The sequence below is a fragment of the Lacerta agilis genome, chromosome 4 (genome assembly GCF_009819535.1).
Source record: "Lacerta agilis isolate rLacAgi1 chromosome 4, rLacAgi1.pri, whole genome shotgun sequence".
NCBI lineage: Eukaryota > Metazoa > Chordata > Lepidosauria > Squamata > Lacertidae > Lacerta > Lacerta agilis.
Window position 1 is genome coordinate 29,746,318 of NC_046315.1, and position 16,609 is coordinate 29,762,926.

At 44.6% G+C, this 16,609-nt stretch overlaps 1 protein-coding gene across 1 annotated transcript in view; it reads right to left on the reverse strand.

The window, feature by feature from the left end:
* GAP43 (growth associated protein 43) overlaps positions 1 to 7,838 on the reverse strand; it is a 52,488-nt gene extending 44,650 nt beyond the window's left edge. The window contains exon 1 of the mRNA XM_033146540.1: positions 7,702 to 7,838. Within this exon, the coding sequence (XP_033002431.1) occupies positions 7,702 to 7,731 (30 nt within the window). The 5' untranslated portion in view covers positions 7,732 to 7,838. The remainder of the gene's footprint in view (positions 1 to 7,701) is intronic.
* Positions 7,839 to 16,609: the final 8,771 nt, after the last annotated feature.

The window sequence follows — 16,609 nt, forward strand, 5'->3', positions numbered from 1 at the left end:
ATGAACCATCTGTGGCCCAGAGACTCAGGCACCAATCCTACAAATGCAGCAGCTCTGACTCCCAATCCCTCCCTGCTTTCTCGTGGAATTTTCTTTTTTAAACTTCCTTCCCACTCAAAGCTCCACCTTTTGTCCATCTCTTCCCCATGAGATCCAGCCAGGACAGCACTTGTCTGGTAATAAGCTATATCCGGTAATTAATGTTTTCACAAATTACCGAGAAGCAAAATTGTGGGCCTTTTTTTCCCTACACAAAAGACTCTTGGTGAAAACATGTGTGACCTTGCATCTAGGAATTCAAAACAGTTATGCAAATGTTATCTAAATTAAAACACAGAATCCCCATGTGAAGTATTAGCTCAGAGTCAAAGAAAGAGAGATTGGCGTGCAGAGAGAAACACGCTCAGTGGAAATCCAACAGGAGAAAAGTAGAACCAGAACGTGCATCTTTGGGTTGCCAGACATGGGCAAGAAAAGCTCAACCACCTTTCTGACTGGATTTTCACTTTTTGAAGTATGACAACCCTAATCTAGATGTCTCAATACTAATGGTTAACAAAATGATGGGCACAGCTCAGTAATCTCTGTTATCTGAGTTAAAAGACAGGACCAATACAGTGTAAAAGACAGGACCAATACTAATGCCATTTTCCACTCAAGTACAAGTATCACAAAGTGCAAGAACTCCCTCGCCATCTTCACAGTATTAAGCACTGCATTTCTGATTTGCCTGCATTTTAGTCATTTGGGAATTATCAAACCTATCGGCAATGAGTTCCAAAGGTCAGCTATCCACTTCAAGATCTTCACACACAGCAGCAGCGGCATAGGGCCTGCTTCCCCATGAAGCAGTTCCATGCATCTGATTCTGCACATGGGCAGAACCTATCACATCGCATGAGTCTTTCCCACCTGATTGGTGCCTAGACAGGAGTGGAAATCCATGGGAAAGGGAGCTGGCCATGGGGGTTACATCATCCACATGGAGTTAAACAGGCCCTGGGATTGCATCACAGAAAAGGGGCTCTCACACCACTATGCATGAAGCGGGGGGCGGGATACTTTCTGTAGACCTGCAGCAAATTTCTGTATATTACAATTTCATTGCTCTAGAATTATGTGAAACTGTTTCCTTCTCCCTTGGTCCAAAACTACACATTATTTTAAACACAGCAATCATTTTCAGATTATAAAATGGAGCCCCATGGGGAGATCCAAAGACCTTAAAAGGGAAGGTATGAAATGAATACTTTCCCAACCTCTACTAGTGTGTGGCAGCGATGTGAGAGTCAGTGAGCTATGGTGGTTCCAATCTCCACTCTGCCATGAAGCTCGCTGGGTGACCTTGGGCCAGTTATTCACTCTCAGCGTAACCTACCTCACAGGGTTGTTGTGATGATAAAACGAGGAGGAGAACTATGTGTGCTACCTTGAACTCCTTGGAGGAAAGTACAGGTGTAAATGTAATGTGACTTAATTCTTAATAGATATGCATTAGATTAGTCTGCCAATCTCAGCTGGGCCAGAAGCTTTTCCAAATGAATTTGGATTCCTGTGTAAACCCACCCACCCAATTCCACTGACCCATATGCTTCTTTCCTTTTAGCAAACCATGTTTTCATTTCACCCCAGGCCTCCTTCGCATGTGCACAACTGCATAGAGGTTGCTCCGCTGCATTGTTATCCAGTACAACTACATCCTGTGTATGAATACTATAATCACATGAGAAAGGGCTAGTGGTCAGGAAAGGAAGACCCAGACAATTATTACAGTCCCATCGGGCATGGTGGTGATTGAGAAGTGAAGGCCCATGGAATTGGCCCCAATCATGTTGCCTGGGAAAACACACATTCCACAGCAAGATGAGTCAACAACAGGTAGAAATTATTCAATATGATTAGGTACAGGCATACCATTCAATATGGAAGGGTACATTTCCCATGCTTGTTGTTTTTTACTTGTGTGGACACTGTTGACTAGTGTGATTCTGAATCTTCCATTTTTTAAAATATTGTAGCTTTCTAACATCATTTGCTCTGTTTCTCATCCTAACTGGATGTTAACTCAGGAAATAGTTCTCGTCTTTATCCAACATTTCTATAAGCAAAAACACAAAGCAAAACACCCTCCTTGCATAGCAGGCTGCTTACATTCTATTGCCTTTTAAGTACCTTGTCAAGTTCCTCGGTGTGGTTTTTGACACATCTTGTAACACATGAAGCTTTCAGGTCATGCGGAATGTGGCCTATCATCAGACATCCCTGAAAGTCACTCCCTTTAGGTACAGGTATTAGCAACTGTTTTCATGCTCTGACAAATGTGGTCTCAGGCTGCTTCATCCATTTGCTGATTGCTGCCTGTGGAAGCCCATTCCACAGCGAGTGAGTTAGGCCCCATTCTGGCATGGTTCTCTGCAGCCTCATGGGCACCACCAAAATTGTTCTTGAGTAGTTGGTCTGCACAGTGCAGCAGTAAGATATACAAGCACTGAATCATATGACACTTTCTGGTTGTGCTATTCCTTTCCACAGTAATGCCATGCCTTCATTGGAGCCCTTGGTGCAGACATGGGATGTAACCAGGTGAGGAAGTAACTCACATGACCCATATGCTGTGACTCTTGCAGATTACAGGCAAGACAACATGGAGTAGTTTTTTGTGGTGGTAACCACTGGTGTGAACCAAATCCTTTCCCTTCGCATTAAACCCACTTCTACTAGAACTCAGTCACTTGGTACCATTGCAAAGAGCAGTCATGACCCTTACTTCTGATTGCTCACTTTCACGGGGAGTAACAGATGGCAGTCCTGAAAACTAGGGCTCTATGGGAGTCAGGCATGGGTAAGTTCTATATGCAATGCAATGTCCTTAAAAAAAAACTTTACACCCTGAAGGTATATAAATCCATTCAAAATGGGATATCAAAAACTCTCAGTTGACACACAGCAGCAAGAAGAAGCCTGCAGGTTATAAACTCACAGATCATGGGAGAAGCTGAGCCCTTTGATAATGTATGCCTCTGTGGTGTGGGACAAAACAAAGCTCAGGAGTTGTGCATAAAATCACGCCATGGGGCAGTAAGAGACTACCCAGGCTGCAAACATCCTCTCAGTGTGAGCCACTTGGAACCAGCAGTTTATATGCTCCCTGTGTGACTGAGAAAGTCAATCATTTATAGATACACATATTAAGAACAGAACAAGCAGAGGTTTTGGACCATCCACACCCTTCAGCACAGTGAAAGGCAAAGCACTCGAGACAGCCTCTGACCAGCAGAGCCATGCCCCCCACAGCATGGGATAACTGTTTTACACACTAATCACAGAAAGAGAAGGTCAAAGGTCTTAGTATTTTACAAACCTAATGTGAAAAAGATAGGCACAGCATAAAAGAGCTGCAGACAAGGGGGTGTATACTGAATTCATATAATCTGTGGACATTGCCTTTGCAACAGTCGCATCACCTTGCCCTCTCACAGGAAGACAGACTCAGGTTATACATATCACCTAAATGTGGTGTTGACTGAAGAAGTGGCTGGGAGAATTCTAAGTTCTGAAAACCTTTCCAACATGGGTGTGGTTATGGACAGATGTGCTGGCATAGCCATGTTTTCTAGGTGTTTCTTGGGAAGGGCTTTATTTCCCTTATGAAATATGCTTTAAAAACTCTTATGTCAGAACTCTGTAACTCAATACAATTCAATACAAATTTAAAGAACCACAAACGCCCCTTTAGTTCTGAAATATTGCTATGAATGCTGGTGGGAAAGGATGACATCTTCCACTAACCATCTTGGTTCCCTTTTACTTTATGGAAGAACTGCTTTCAATTAAACCTCTTGGGAAGCTCATCTATGCAACGGGGGATGGGCTACTTTAAGTGATTTATGAAAAATCCATTTCTATAACAACCAAGGAGTTCAGAAATTGGAGGGGAGGGGAGGGGAAGGGGAAGGGGAGGGAAAGGGGAGGAAGAGAACTGAGACTGAATATTTCCATGCAGATGCTTGATTTATAAGAAATCTTCAAAGACAATAGTCATGGATGGAACATAAGATCCTCAAAAGCCTCTAGCCACAAAAAACCCTCTCAAGCTAAAATTAAAAGTTTTGAGAAGCCACATGTCATGTCTCTCTGAAAGGTAAGCTCTAGCCATGATCTACAGCCAGTGCCATGTGATAGAGTTCTGTGGGCTTTATTTCATGATATTGCTGTAGCCCTTTATATCAGGAAAAAAATCAGCTGCAGACGATTGAGTTTCCCTCCCACAAAGAAGGGGAAGATGGCTTCACCTCCTCCCTGCCTCAGTATTTAAAGGTACATATTACCCCTTGCAAGTTTGCAACCTCTGCATTATGCAGCATAAGTGAGGTGTTTAAAAAAAATGAGACGGGTGATACCCTGAAGCAATAAAACCTCCTCTGGTGCCTACTCCTCTCTTTTTTTCCATCTTCCCCTGCACCTTTCCGCCTTCCTGGTGTTTTAAAAGGCACTATACTATCCAACATTAATTGCTGAAACAGTTGCCTAACCTTTGATTGCTCTACAGCTGCATTAAACAGTGTCCAGATAGATAGATAGATAGATAGATCCTAGCTTGTCCATGCTACTCCTGTGGAAGAGGGAAGAAATGCAGGCTCTCGCTGCTGCTGCTTCTTCCACCTCCTCCTTGTACCCCTCCCCTTCCTTTGATTTCATGGGTGTGGCAGGGTTCAAACCTCTCTTTCTCTCAAACACAAGTGTATTGCATCAGGGAAGCAATGAATAAGGCAACGATCATCTCACCTACAAGTGGGAAATGCTAGCTCTCATTTAATCACCCATTCCATCCATTACTGAGCACTTTACCCACATAGTATTTGTCTGTTCCAATATATAGTAGAAAACAGGAGAAGCACAGCCATTGGTTAATGGAACATATATAAGGCACGTTTCCAAGCACAGAGTACAACATAAACTTTAGGTTTTTATCTTCAAAATATACCCAAACCTAATCTCCTGTTCTTCTTCTGCATCACCTTTCAGCATTTTAATGGTGGGGGGGGGGGGGGGTTTAAGGCATACAGCTGCCAAGGTGTTAAAAATCTAGGTAGTGCCTCTGCAAGGCCAGTTAGCTATAATGTTTCATTCTGTGCATTCCAATTACAGGCACAAACAAATTATAGGCATAGATTTTGATGGGGGGGAGAGGCTAAAATTGGATATATGTGCTTCTACATCTATGCTTCTAGAATACCACACATACATTCAAATAAATACACATGATCAATATAGATGCATGGAAACAGATATGTACTTCAGAGTCCACCCACACCCAGCTCCCAGCCCCAAAAAGGATTCTGCTATTTGTCCTTTTTCAAGCAAAAAATACAGGAAGGGATTCCCCAGGAAGCAAATAAACCTCCCTTAAATTTGGAAACGCCCACTTCAGATCACGGTCGTCTGTTATCTGGCTTTCCTTTTCTGAATAGTCGAAAGGAAGGGCAGGAAGGGGGTCAAGCATGGGAAGAGAGGGGTTCCTTCATTTTCTCCAGCTTTGGTTTATAAGGTATAGGTTTGAACTTCTATGTGTTTTATGAGCATGATCTGTGTGTGTGCGCATGCAGTATAACTCTCCGGGTAGAACAGAGATGCATGTGTGGGTGTGTCTGAATAGAGGTTTGCACCTGTGTGCAGTTATGCCTATGTGTGTGTGTGTGTGTATGAATGAGTGGGTATGTGCATGGGTGTGTCTCTTTGTGTCTGCAAAAGTATGTGCACTGAATTGTATATTGATAGGTATATTTAGATGTGTGGGGAAATGCTGGATGTATGGTTGCATCCATGGAAATGCACTCATAGGGGTGTGTAAAGGGGTGTGGCTGGTGTCTGAGAGAGTGTCTTTTTCTTTTCTTTTTTAATCCGGCACAGATTTATAAATGTACATGAAAACTAGGAAGCATAAAAACCCACCCACATACATAGAAAAAAGTATAAGAGCATAGCTATGAGGTGGGTAGGATATTAGCCATGTGCTCTCCTTTGAAAAGATGGTGACTGTTCCTCTCATAAGCCTATCACTCCCAAAACCTTCAGAGGCTGCTGCTACCTTATTTTAAAATGTGTTAAGCCTCTCCACTCACTGCTGTGTCATTTTTGCCTTCCTCCTGTTGCCTTTTCATCCCACATATGGCTACTGAATATGCTCTGCTGGCTGACTGCAACATGTTCTATGTCCACTCTGCTTCAGGATTTAGTGAATGTACCACCAACTGGAGTGTGTCTAAAACACACACACACACACACACACACACACGGAAATAGATGCTATTGCAGGTGGAGGTTCCCATTCACCAACCCCACCCTAGAGATCTTCCAGACCACCTTTCTAACATATATGTTGGCTCGGAAAGGCATGCTGCTTTTCAAAATCCAGATACTTCAGTAGTCACAAATAACCATTTCAATCACCACAGTTTCCACCCACCCAACACCCTAGATGCTGCATTATGGAACAAGCTGATATATTGGAAGGAAGCTGCCAGATGCAAGATTTTTTTTAAAAAAACAAAAAAACAACCTACTGAAATTTCTCTTTTAAAACCTATACATATACAAAATCCTTTTTCCAGACATCAAAGACAACAAAATCCTGGTCCAGTTTGAATAAATCAGAAGTTAGGCTACATGATGAATAAGATAAATTGCTCTTCACAAAGAAGGATTTGGAGCAGACTGACCATTGACCAGCAGTGGAGTTTAAAGGTGTGAGGGGGGGAGGGGCAGAAGGCTGTCCGAGGGCTTCTTTACAATTTTATCGTTAATTGCTGGAAATAAGATGCCTTCTCAGCCTTTCCGCAAAACCCCACTTTCCCCCCCCCTCAAAACCTTGAAATTAACCAGTTTCCACCAAGTTCACATACTATTCCATCTTCCCCATCCCATCATAGCTGAGAGCTAACAGAGGCGTGGTCCTCTGTCTCTTTTACCAGCTGGTGCACAGTTGTCCAAGTGTCCCCGGTATGAAAGGGATTGCAGAGGGAACCCCAGCCTACACCCCTAATCTTTCCTAGCAGCTCATGTGTTTCCCCCACCCCTAAGAAAAATTTTAAAAGGCAATGGGAGGAATGGTAGAGCTATTCTTCTTCAAGTTGCTTAAAGAAAAGGAGAAGGAAAACCTACACCCATCTTCCAAGCTCATTCTAATCTCTATCAGAACAATCACAAACAGAAAGCATCTCTAGGCTAAGATTCACATGGTATTTCGGGAGGGGGGGGTGTATGAAAGGGAATTGCCACAACGCTCCCCCTCTCTCCATTTTCCTCTCTCCTTCCTCCTATCCATATGCACACACCCTCAACAAATCCGTCCTTTGCCACGTATCTTCCCACGACCCCCCTCCCCCCAGGTGTGTCTAACAAGGATATCCCCCTTATTGCTCCCCAGTTCTGATCATTAGGCAGCCTTCCCCCCACCCACCCGCCAACTCCACGGGAGGCAGAGAGGAAAAAACACCCCTCCGTTGCATACAAGGAAGGGGTGTGATCTGAGCCTTCCGTGGGAAGATGCTAAAGAATTGCAAAGGAAGCAGTTTCCTATATTAAAAAAAAAGAATCTTTCTTTCTCTCCTACACGCAGAACCAACGCACATAGAGAGACATTAAACCCACAAGTCTTAGGAATTTCTCGGCGGAAAAGAGGTATAAAATCTTCAGCTCTACCTGTTTTGTTCTTCTCATACAGCACAGCATGATTGTATTGTCCCCTTTCTTCCTTGTTGTTCCTTCCTTCTCCTCTCTCCTTTTTCCTCCACTCTCTCTCTCTCTCTCTTATCTCTCCCCCCACCCTCTCCACTCCCTCCCCTCCCTCTTTCTCGCTCCTCGCACACACTCACACGCACACGCACACCCTCACTCTCACTCTCACAAACACGCCAGGGCAGTTAGCAGCAACTGTAAGGTCCACAGCTATTGCTCATCACACATGCTCTCTCGCTCGCTCTCCCCCTCGCTCCCTCCTTCCCTCCCTCTTTCCCAGAATTGTTCACTGGCAGCTCTCAGTGACTAGTCACTTCCCCACCCCCAGCCCCCTACCACCACCAACACCACCACTATCAAGGCAGCCACCCCCTCGCAAGTCCTCTGCCAGCCTCATGAATATTTAAACCTATCCAATCTGGACCCAATTACCCGGCGACTTTCCCACTGTACAAAAATTGCCGGGTGGGTGTGGGGGGGAGAGAGAGAGAGAGAGAGAGAACATTGCAGACTGCTCAGGGGGTGTGGCAACGTATGGTTGTCAAAAGGCAGCTGTGTTTCGTAGTGGGTCATTTAAAAAAAAGGAAAAAAAAGATGCAGAACTCATTCACACCGTAGTGGTTAGAGAAAGGAGCGAGCAGGGGCCACAGAGGTGTGTGTGTGTAAAAGAAAAGTAGTAAGTCAAGGCTAATGCATGCAGTGTGCTACCAGCGTAGTATAGACTGGTGGGCTGCACCCTTCAGCCACATGAACATACCGGTATAACAAAAGCACAGGCAGATTTCACAAACACGTTGGCAACCGGGAAGCGACATGCAATTGCACGGACAGCGGACTCACTTGTCTTTAAGATGGGTAGAATCCTGTTATGTGCTTACCCGAGGGGTCGCTTGCAGAGATTCAGGCACATTTTGACATATTCAGGTTCCACAGTGACAGTGCAGCATAGTGGTTAGAGGGTTGGGATTAGGTAACCGGGCAACCGGGGTTCAGGTCCTTACTTCAGCCATGAAACACACCTGGGTTACTTTTTTGCCATTCACAGTCTCTGAGCCAAATCTACCTCACAGGGGTGTTTTGAGGATAAAATGCAGAGGAAGAGAAGCATTTACACCACCTTGGACTCCTTGGAGGAAAGTGGAATGGAAGGGCGAGCCCACTCTCCCCAAATGGGGACTTTTTGTGAGAAGGAAAGTGATGGCGAAATGGGCTAAGCCAGGGGTCAACAAACTTTTTCAGCAGCGGGCCGGTCCACTGTCCCTCAGACCTTGTGGGTGGCCGGACTATATATTTTTTTTTGGGGGGGGGATGAACGAATTCCTATGCCCCACAAATAACCTGGAGATGCATTTTAAATAAAAGCACACATTCTACTCATGTAAAAACATGCTGATTCCCGGACCATCCACAGGCCGGATTTAGAAAGCGATTGGGCCGGATCCTGCCCCCAGGCTTTAGTTTGCCTACACATGGGCCAAGCTTTGCTTCACTGTCACAAGTCAGGTTGAATGTCCATCATCTAGAAGCAGCCTCAGTGGGACTTCCTTCTGAGTCGGCATGCACTGTAAGAATATAAAGTGGGGTTTGGGAAACCTGTGGCTCTTCAGAAGACAAAGAGCTCTACTCCTTGAACCCAGCCTAGTAGCTAATTGGCAGCTGATGTAATTCTTTCAGTATCATATCAAGGGAGGTAATAGTACCACTATATTCCGCTCTGGTCAGACCTCACCTGGAATACTGTGTCCAGTTCTGGGCACCACAGTTCAAGAAGGATACTGACAAGCTGGAACGTGTCCAGAAGAGGGCAACCAAAATGGTCAAAGGCCTGGAAACAATGCCTTATGAGGAACAGCTTAGGGAGCTGGGTATGTTTAGCCTGGAGAAGAGAAGGTTAAGGGGTGATATGATAGCCATGTTCAAATTTAAAGGATGTCATATAGAGGAGGGTGAAAGGTTGTTTTCTGCTGCTCCAGCGAAGCGGACACGGAGCAATGGATTCAAACTACAAGAAAGAAGATTCCACCTAAACATTAGGAAGAACTTCCTGACAGTGAGAGCTGTTCAGCAGTGGAATTTGCTACCAAGGAGTGTGGTGGAGTCTCCTTCTTTGGAGGTCTTTAAGCAGAGGCTTGACAGCCATCTGTCAGGAATGCTTTGATGGTGTTTCCTGCTTGGCAGGGGGTTGGACTGGATGGCCCTTGTGGTTTCTTCCAACTCTATGATTCTATGATTCTATATGATGGCGATATTCCGCCCTAGTGAGCAGCCAAGCCACCACATTTTGCACTAGCTGCAGCTTCCAGGGCAGCCTCAGTAGTAGCTTCACATAGAGCGCATATATGTGTAGGCATGCATGGAAACATTCACATATGCATCATGCATACATTATCATTGGAACGTCCAGAAAAATAATCACAGCACACATTTACGTGCGCCTTCTGAGAATCTGAGGCAGGGTGACTAACTGCCAAATTCATGGATCTGAGCCATTTCAGAGTTACTGAAATGAAAACTCAAATAAAATCAATCTCTTTCCCCCCAGTTGACATATTTCTTGAACTTTCCTGTTCCTCAGGATCTGTCACTGAGATCTTCCCACACAGCCACATGTTTATTGTTTTTAACTCTCGTGGTCTTTGTTCCAAAGTTGAAACTCAATTAACCAGCCTACCTGTAATCCAATGCAGGGTTATGTACACGAAATGCTCTTGAAATCAATGAACAACATAACCTTAACAGTGTCTTAAGAGTGTGGCCTGTTTAATGCTGCTTTAGTAGGAGGGGGGTGCATCTAGAATTAGACTGGATATAACAACCATAACCCCCTGACAAAATCAGGAATGGGCAAACAGCCCTCACTTCACCTAAAAAACAAATATGGGTTTTTTTCAATCTAATTCACAAGCAGTGATTGCAAAACCCAGATGGTAGAACTGTCTCCAACTTGCCAGTTCCCCCCCCCCGCACCCTTGCCAGTTCTCTCCCTGCACCCGCCAGCAAAAAAGAACATTTTTGAAATTAAGGAGTAAGAGGCAACAGAAAGGAGCCCCAGAACGCTGCCTCAGGTAGGTGACTGGCCTGCCAATCTCCAGAAGTTGAAATAACACTCCTGAGCATGTTCAGAAGTGTCATTTACCACTCCTGGATAGAGCAACTGGTCATACAGCTGGTCTAGCAGTGAGCCATTGTTTAGCCCAGGGTGCAGAACCTCAGTCCCAAGATCCAAATGCAGCTCGCCAGGCCTCTCCATCTGGTCCCTGGGGCTCTCTCCAGGCCAGGCCCCTGCCCCAGGCCATAAGAGCGTAAGAGGAAGCTGCTAGATCAGGCCAATGGCACATCTGGTCCAGCATCCTGACTTCACAGTGGCCGGCCATCTGCCTATGGGAAGACTACAAGCATGACCCAAGCACAAGAGCACTCTCTCCTTCTGTGGTATTCATAAGCATTTCCTCCTCTGGCTGTGGAGACAGCGCACAGCAATTGTTGTGAGTAGCCATTGTGGCCACACCTTTGCGTGTCTGGCTCTGTTCCATACTCAGTTTGTGTTTTACCCAACTCCGTCAACCATTCCTCATAAGGCTTGGTTTCCACAACACTATATCATCTTGGTTGCCTTCCTCTACACATATTCCAGCTTGTCAATACCCTTCTTAACCTGTGGTGCCCAGAATAGGACACAGTACTCCAGAGGGAGTCTGACCAAGGCAGTACCTTCTGAAATCATCTTGGATCAGCATACGGGTGACTCTGCATTTATGCGAGGGTTCCATTCCAGAACGCAGCGTGCATATGCAAAATCTCATATAATGTGGAACACCCTGGAGAGTCCTAGTGGCTCATGAGGAGACCTACCCCAAAGCCCAAAGAGGACTTCTTCAGACTCCGAGGAGGGTCTCCTTGTGAGCCGGAGGGGCAGCGGGGCTTTGTGGAGCTGATCAGCATCATTGCCTAACAGCTGACATGTGGGATAGTGCAGCAGCAGCAGCTCCCAGTGTGTCAGCTGAAGAAGCCTTGCTGCCCCTCCAGCTCAACCAGGAGCCCAAAGAGGACATCCTCTTGGGGCTCTGGGGACAGTCTCCTCATGAGCCAGAGCCTTGTTGAGGCTGCTCAGCTGAGGCATGGGGAGCCTTTCCTGTCCATCAGCTGAGCGGCTTAACAAACCCTGCCCCCACCTCTCCAGCTTGCTTGAGCCAGAGTGGCTTGGGGGGGGGTGCTCAGCTGAGTCGAAGGGAGGCTTCTTCCTTGTGCCTCAGCTCTGCCCTTCAAGGAAGCCACCCTGTCTCTCAGGCTTGCATGCACACAAGCCGGAGGGACAGGGTGGCTTCCAGAGCTGATGTGCGGGGAAGCACCTGCGGCTGCTGCTCTACCCTGCACACCAGCTGTTTGGTGGGAAGCCTCAGCAAAGTCCCACTGTGCCTCTGGCTCGCATGGAAGTCCTCCCCAGAGCCTGAAAAGGATGTCCTCTTCAGGCTCTGGGAAGGGTCTCCTTGCAAGCCACGAGGATTCTCCAGGGTACTCCCAATTTCTGGGATCCCCTTCCAGGATCCCGGCACCATGCATGTGTGCGGTACTTAAAATGTTCAGACACCTGAACTTTTATTCGAATCGTGTATTCAATTTTAATTTGGGGGAGGGGGGGAAGTGGAATGAATACTTGTTGTTTGAAAGGCTTTGTCAAGCCACATAGGTTCTCTTCATTTTTCAGTAGTAAAACATTTCTTTGAATCATTCCAGGGTTGCCTAGCTACATCCTATGAATCTTTACATTACAGTACATGGGTTTGCTTATCCTCCCTTCCCCTCTGCACACAAGTGCACTCTTCCCAAACATTATGAAGCAAAGAGCCTCCATAACCCTGGTTGGCACATGACCTCTTCTCAAATCTGAAGGGCTTGGCTGGTATTGCCTTTTCCCTCTTCTAACTATACTGTACCTTCTGTCTCCCCAGACAATGATGCACAAAAGCTGAATAAGAAGCGACAAGTCAATCAATATGTTTTGAAGAATATGAAGAAGTGTGCATGCACACGAAAGCTCATACCAAGAACAAACTTAGTTGGTCTCTAAGGCGCTACTGGAAGGAACTTTTTATATTTTTTTATTTTGTTTTGACTATGGCAGACCAACACGGCTACCTACCTGTAACTGGAAATAAGTTTTATGGTTTGCCATGAAGCAAAGGTGGAGAACCATTTTCAGCCCAAGCCCCCACCCCCACCCCTTGGGGCCACATGCCAGTGGTGGGTGTGGAGAACTAGCCCAAGGCCAGGTAGGGGTTAATTTTTTTCTGACAGTTAGAACCCTCAGGGGCGGGCTTAGCCTGGGTATAAAACACCCCTCCCAGTGGGCAGTGAGTTAGTTAAGTGCGGGGAGTTGAAGTGTGAGTCAAGAGATAGAGCTGGGAGTTTAGAGTCTTAGGTGGATGTTAGCAGAGAGGATAATGAGATTGTGAAACGCGTTGTTATTGATATTTAGTTTACTATTAGAGGTATTAGGCCGGTAATATTTAGAGGTATTAGGCCGGTATAGGACAACTGTTTTAAGCTTATTGAACAACCTTTTATTTATCAGCAACCACAAGCTTTGTACGCAATAAACATCTTTTTAGTTCACAATATCCTCGTCTGTGGTGAATGAAGTAAGCAGGATCCAGCTAGTAGTCTGAAGGGCTGCCGCTGGGGACTGTTTGTCGTTGGTGCAGCACTCATAGACCGTAAAACGTCCGGGGGTGGGCTGTACAGGGCGAAGGGCCCGCGACATTAAAGTGGTGGCAGCGTCGGGACGAAAAATAGACATAAAGTGGTGGTCACATCAGGATCAAATATAGATCTAAAGTGTTGGCAAAACGTGCCAAGGTACAAGAAAGATTTAAGGGTGACGCATTGTGTGAAGTGTGAGGCTTAAAGAGGATTTAAGCAAACTTCTGTGAGACTCTACAATCTAGTCAGGAAGGGGATCGCATACACCTGGAAAGGGAGAAGGGGAATTCAGAGAGGAATTACCTGGCCCTAGGGTGTGGTGTGATAGCGCCTAAGACTGTGAGATTGTGAGAGAATTACAAAGATACTCTGCGTTTAAAACTATTTCAGGCAGAAAGGTTTATAGTGAGAGGTCGGAAAAGTACGCTGGACAAAGTGCACTGAGGTAACTTTAGGCGTGACTTTGGACCTAAACTGTGGAAACTAAGCCTGGAGAAATAGTTTAACTGAAACATCCTTGATTTAAGTACAGAAATAACACCACCAAATAAATAGAAAATGCCACCTAGAAAGACTAAAACAGCTCTTAGGGACTCACAAGTAGAAAGCTCTGAAGAAGAAAATGGGGTTTCCCAGATTGAGGAAACCAGTACTGAAACAGTTAACAAAAATCCTGCTGAGGGGACTAGTTTTAAAGCCTCAGAGGAATTTGAGAAATGGAAACTAGAACAAGAATATAAACTGAAGGAATTAGAAATGAGATTGCAAGCTGAGGAAAGAGAGAAAAAATTACAAGCTGAAGCAAAAGAGAGAGAATTAAAGTTACAAGCTGAGGCACAAGAGAAAGAAATGAAACTGAAAGAGAAAGAAATGACCTTAAATATTGAAAGAGAGAGAGAGGCAAGAGCACTAAAAGAGAAGGAAATGATATTAACTATTGAGGCAAAAGAGAGAGAATTAAAGTTACAAGCTGAGGCAAAAGAGAGAGAACTGAAAGAGAAAGAAATGACCTTAGCTATTGAGAGAGAAAGAGAACGGGAAGAAAGAGAATATTTACTAGAAATGAAAAGACTTGAATTATCAGCTGTAGAAAATAGAAACAACAACAATAGTTCCACACAAAATCCTAGCAGGGTGGATTTAAAAAGATTCCCTGACTTCAAAGATAAAGACGATCCTGAAGCGTTTATCATTTCTTTTGAGAGGGCTTGCGAAGATTTTGAAGTAAAAGATGAGGAGAAAATGCAAATACTGAGAGCGCGTATTAGTGGAACATTAACAGAGATTTATTCTCAAATGCCATCTGATCAATCTAAAGATTTTGAAGCATTTAAACAGTTGGTTTATGTTAGATTCGGAATTACTGCAGAACAACTGAGACAAAAGTTTAGAACAATAAAAAAAGTGCGAGAGGAAACATTTGCTCAACTAGGAGCTAAAACTACAAATTATTTAAACAAGTGGCTAGAACAGGAGGGTGCCGATTCCGTGGCGAAAATAAAAGAGGTGATCGCATTAGAACAATTTTATGACACGATTAATAGTCATTTGAAGTATTTAATTAAAGAAAGACGCCCTAAAACCATCCTGGAAGCTGCTAATCTGGCAGATGAAATAAATGAAATCCGAGAACACGCTTATGATGCCCCAAAATATAAGGACAAACAGTGGGAAACAAATAAGTTTAAGAGAATGCAACAGCCCACAAAGTTTACCACAGAAACTGCCAAGAAAATTTTTCCCGCCAATGCAAATGTTCCCCATAACACGCCTATGACAACGGGGGGGACTGAGGGAAAAGTAAATAAATATAGTGAGGGTAAAAGGCCTGAATTAATCTGTTGGCAATGTGGGAAAAAAGGCCATAGACAACTGGACTGTAGAACTGAAATCAGAACTAGGAGTGCAAATACTATCCCTCAGAAGCAGACATATTGTGTCCAAACTGTGGAGACAGAGCCAACTGCCAACATGGTTGCCACGACAACCGAGGCCCAGTTAGAGGCTGATGAGTTACCAGTGGCCCAAGTTGTGAGGTGCTATATAATTCAACAAGATGACATGCTATTACACAAAACAGGAGAAGAAATTTGGGTGAATGGTAAACCATATAAAGGCTTAAAAGACACAGGGTCTCAGATTAGTATTGTACATCCTGATTTGTTAAAGCCAGAAGACTTTATTAAAGGCAAAACAATCAGTTTAAAAGGAATATCAAAACAGCCAGAAATCTTGCCAGTCGCATTAGTTAATCTGACATATAAACAATGGTCTGGAAAATGGCAAGTAGCAGTTTCACCAGAAATCCCAGCTCCAATGTTAATCGGGTGGGATTTACTTGACCATGTACAGAGTGCATTTGTAATAACTAGGGCACAAAAACTGCGACAGTTACCTCAGGAGGAAAGGCCTGATACAATTGTTGAACTGACACAAGATACAAGTATAATGCCAGTTACAAATAGTCAAGCAGCTAGTTTTGCAGCCAAGCAGAAACTAGATACAGATTTACAGAAATCTTTTCAAGCCACAGCCGTGAATACAGTATTAACCCCTGAAAGCCCGGAGCGGTTTATAGTCAACAATGGGTTGCTATACAGGGAGATTCTTTTAAAGCCTAATAGAGGGGGTAATGAGATCCACAGGCAACTGATAGTACCTACTGAATTCAGAACCAAGATAATACAACATGCACATGGCAGTATCTTTGGAGGTCACTTGGGAATCACCAGAACCAAACAAAGGGTGTCCCAAAATTTCTTTTGGCCTGGGATGGGCAAGCAAATAAAGTTATTTTGTCGAACGTGCCATACTTGCCAATTACAAGGACATGGGCAAGATAAAACGAAAGCACAATTATGCCCCTTGCCTATAATTTCCCAACCCTTCCAACGTTTAGCAATAGATATTATTGGACGACTGCCAAAAGCCAGTCGCAGGGGACATCATTATTTATTGACTATTGTGGATTTTGCGACTAGGTATCCGGAAGCGATTCCATTACGAAACATAGAGACTGAAACAGTGGCTTCAGCTCTAATAAGTTATATGTGTCGGCTAGGGTTTGCAGAACAGATCGTGACAGACCTTGGAGCCTCATTTACCTCTAAACTGATGCAGCGTTTGTGGGAGAGGTGTGGGATAAAACATATCACCAGTACCGCTTATCACC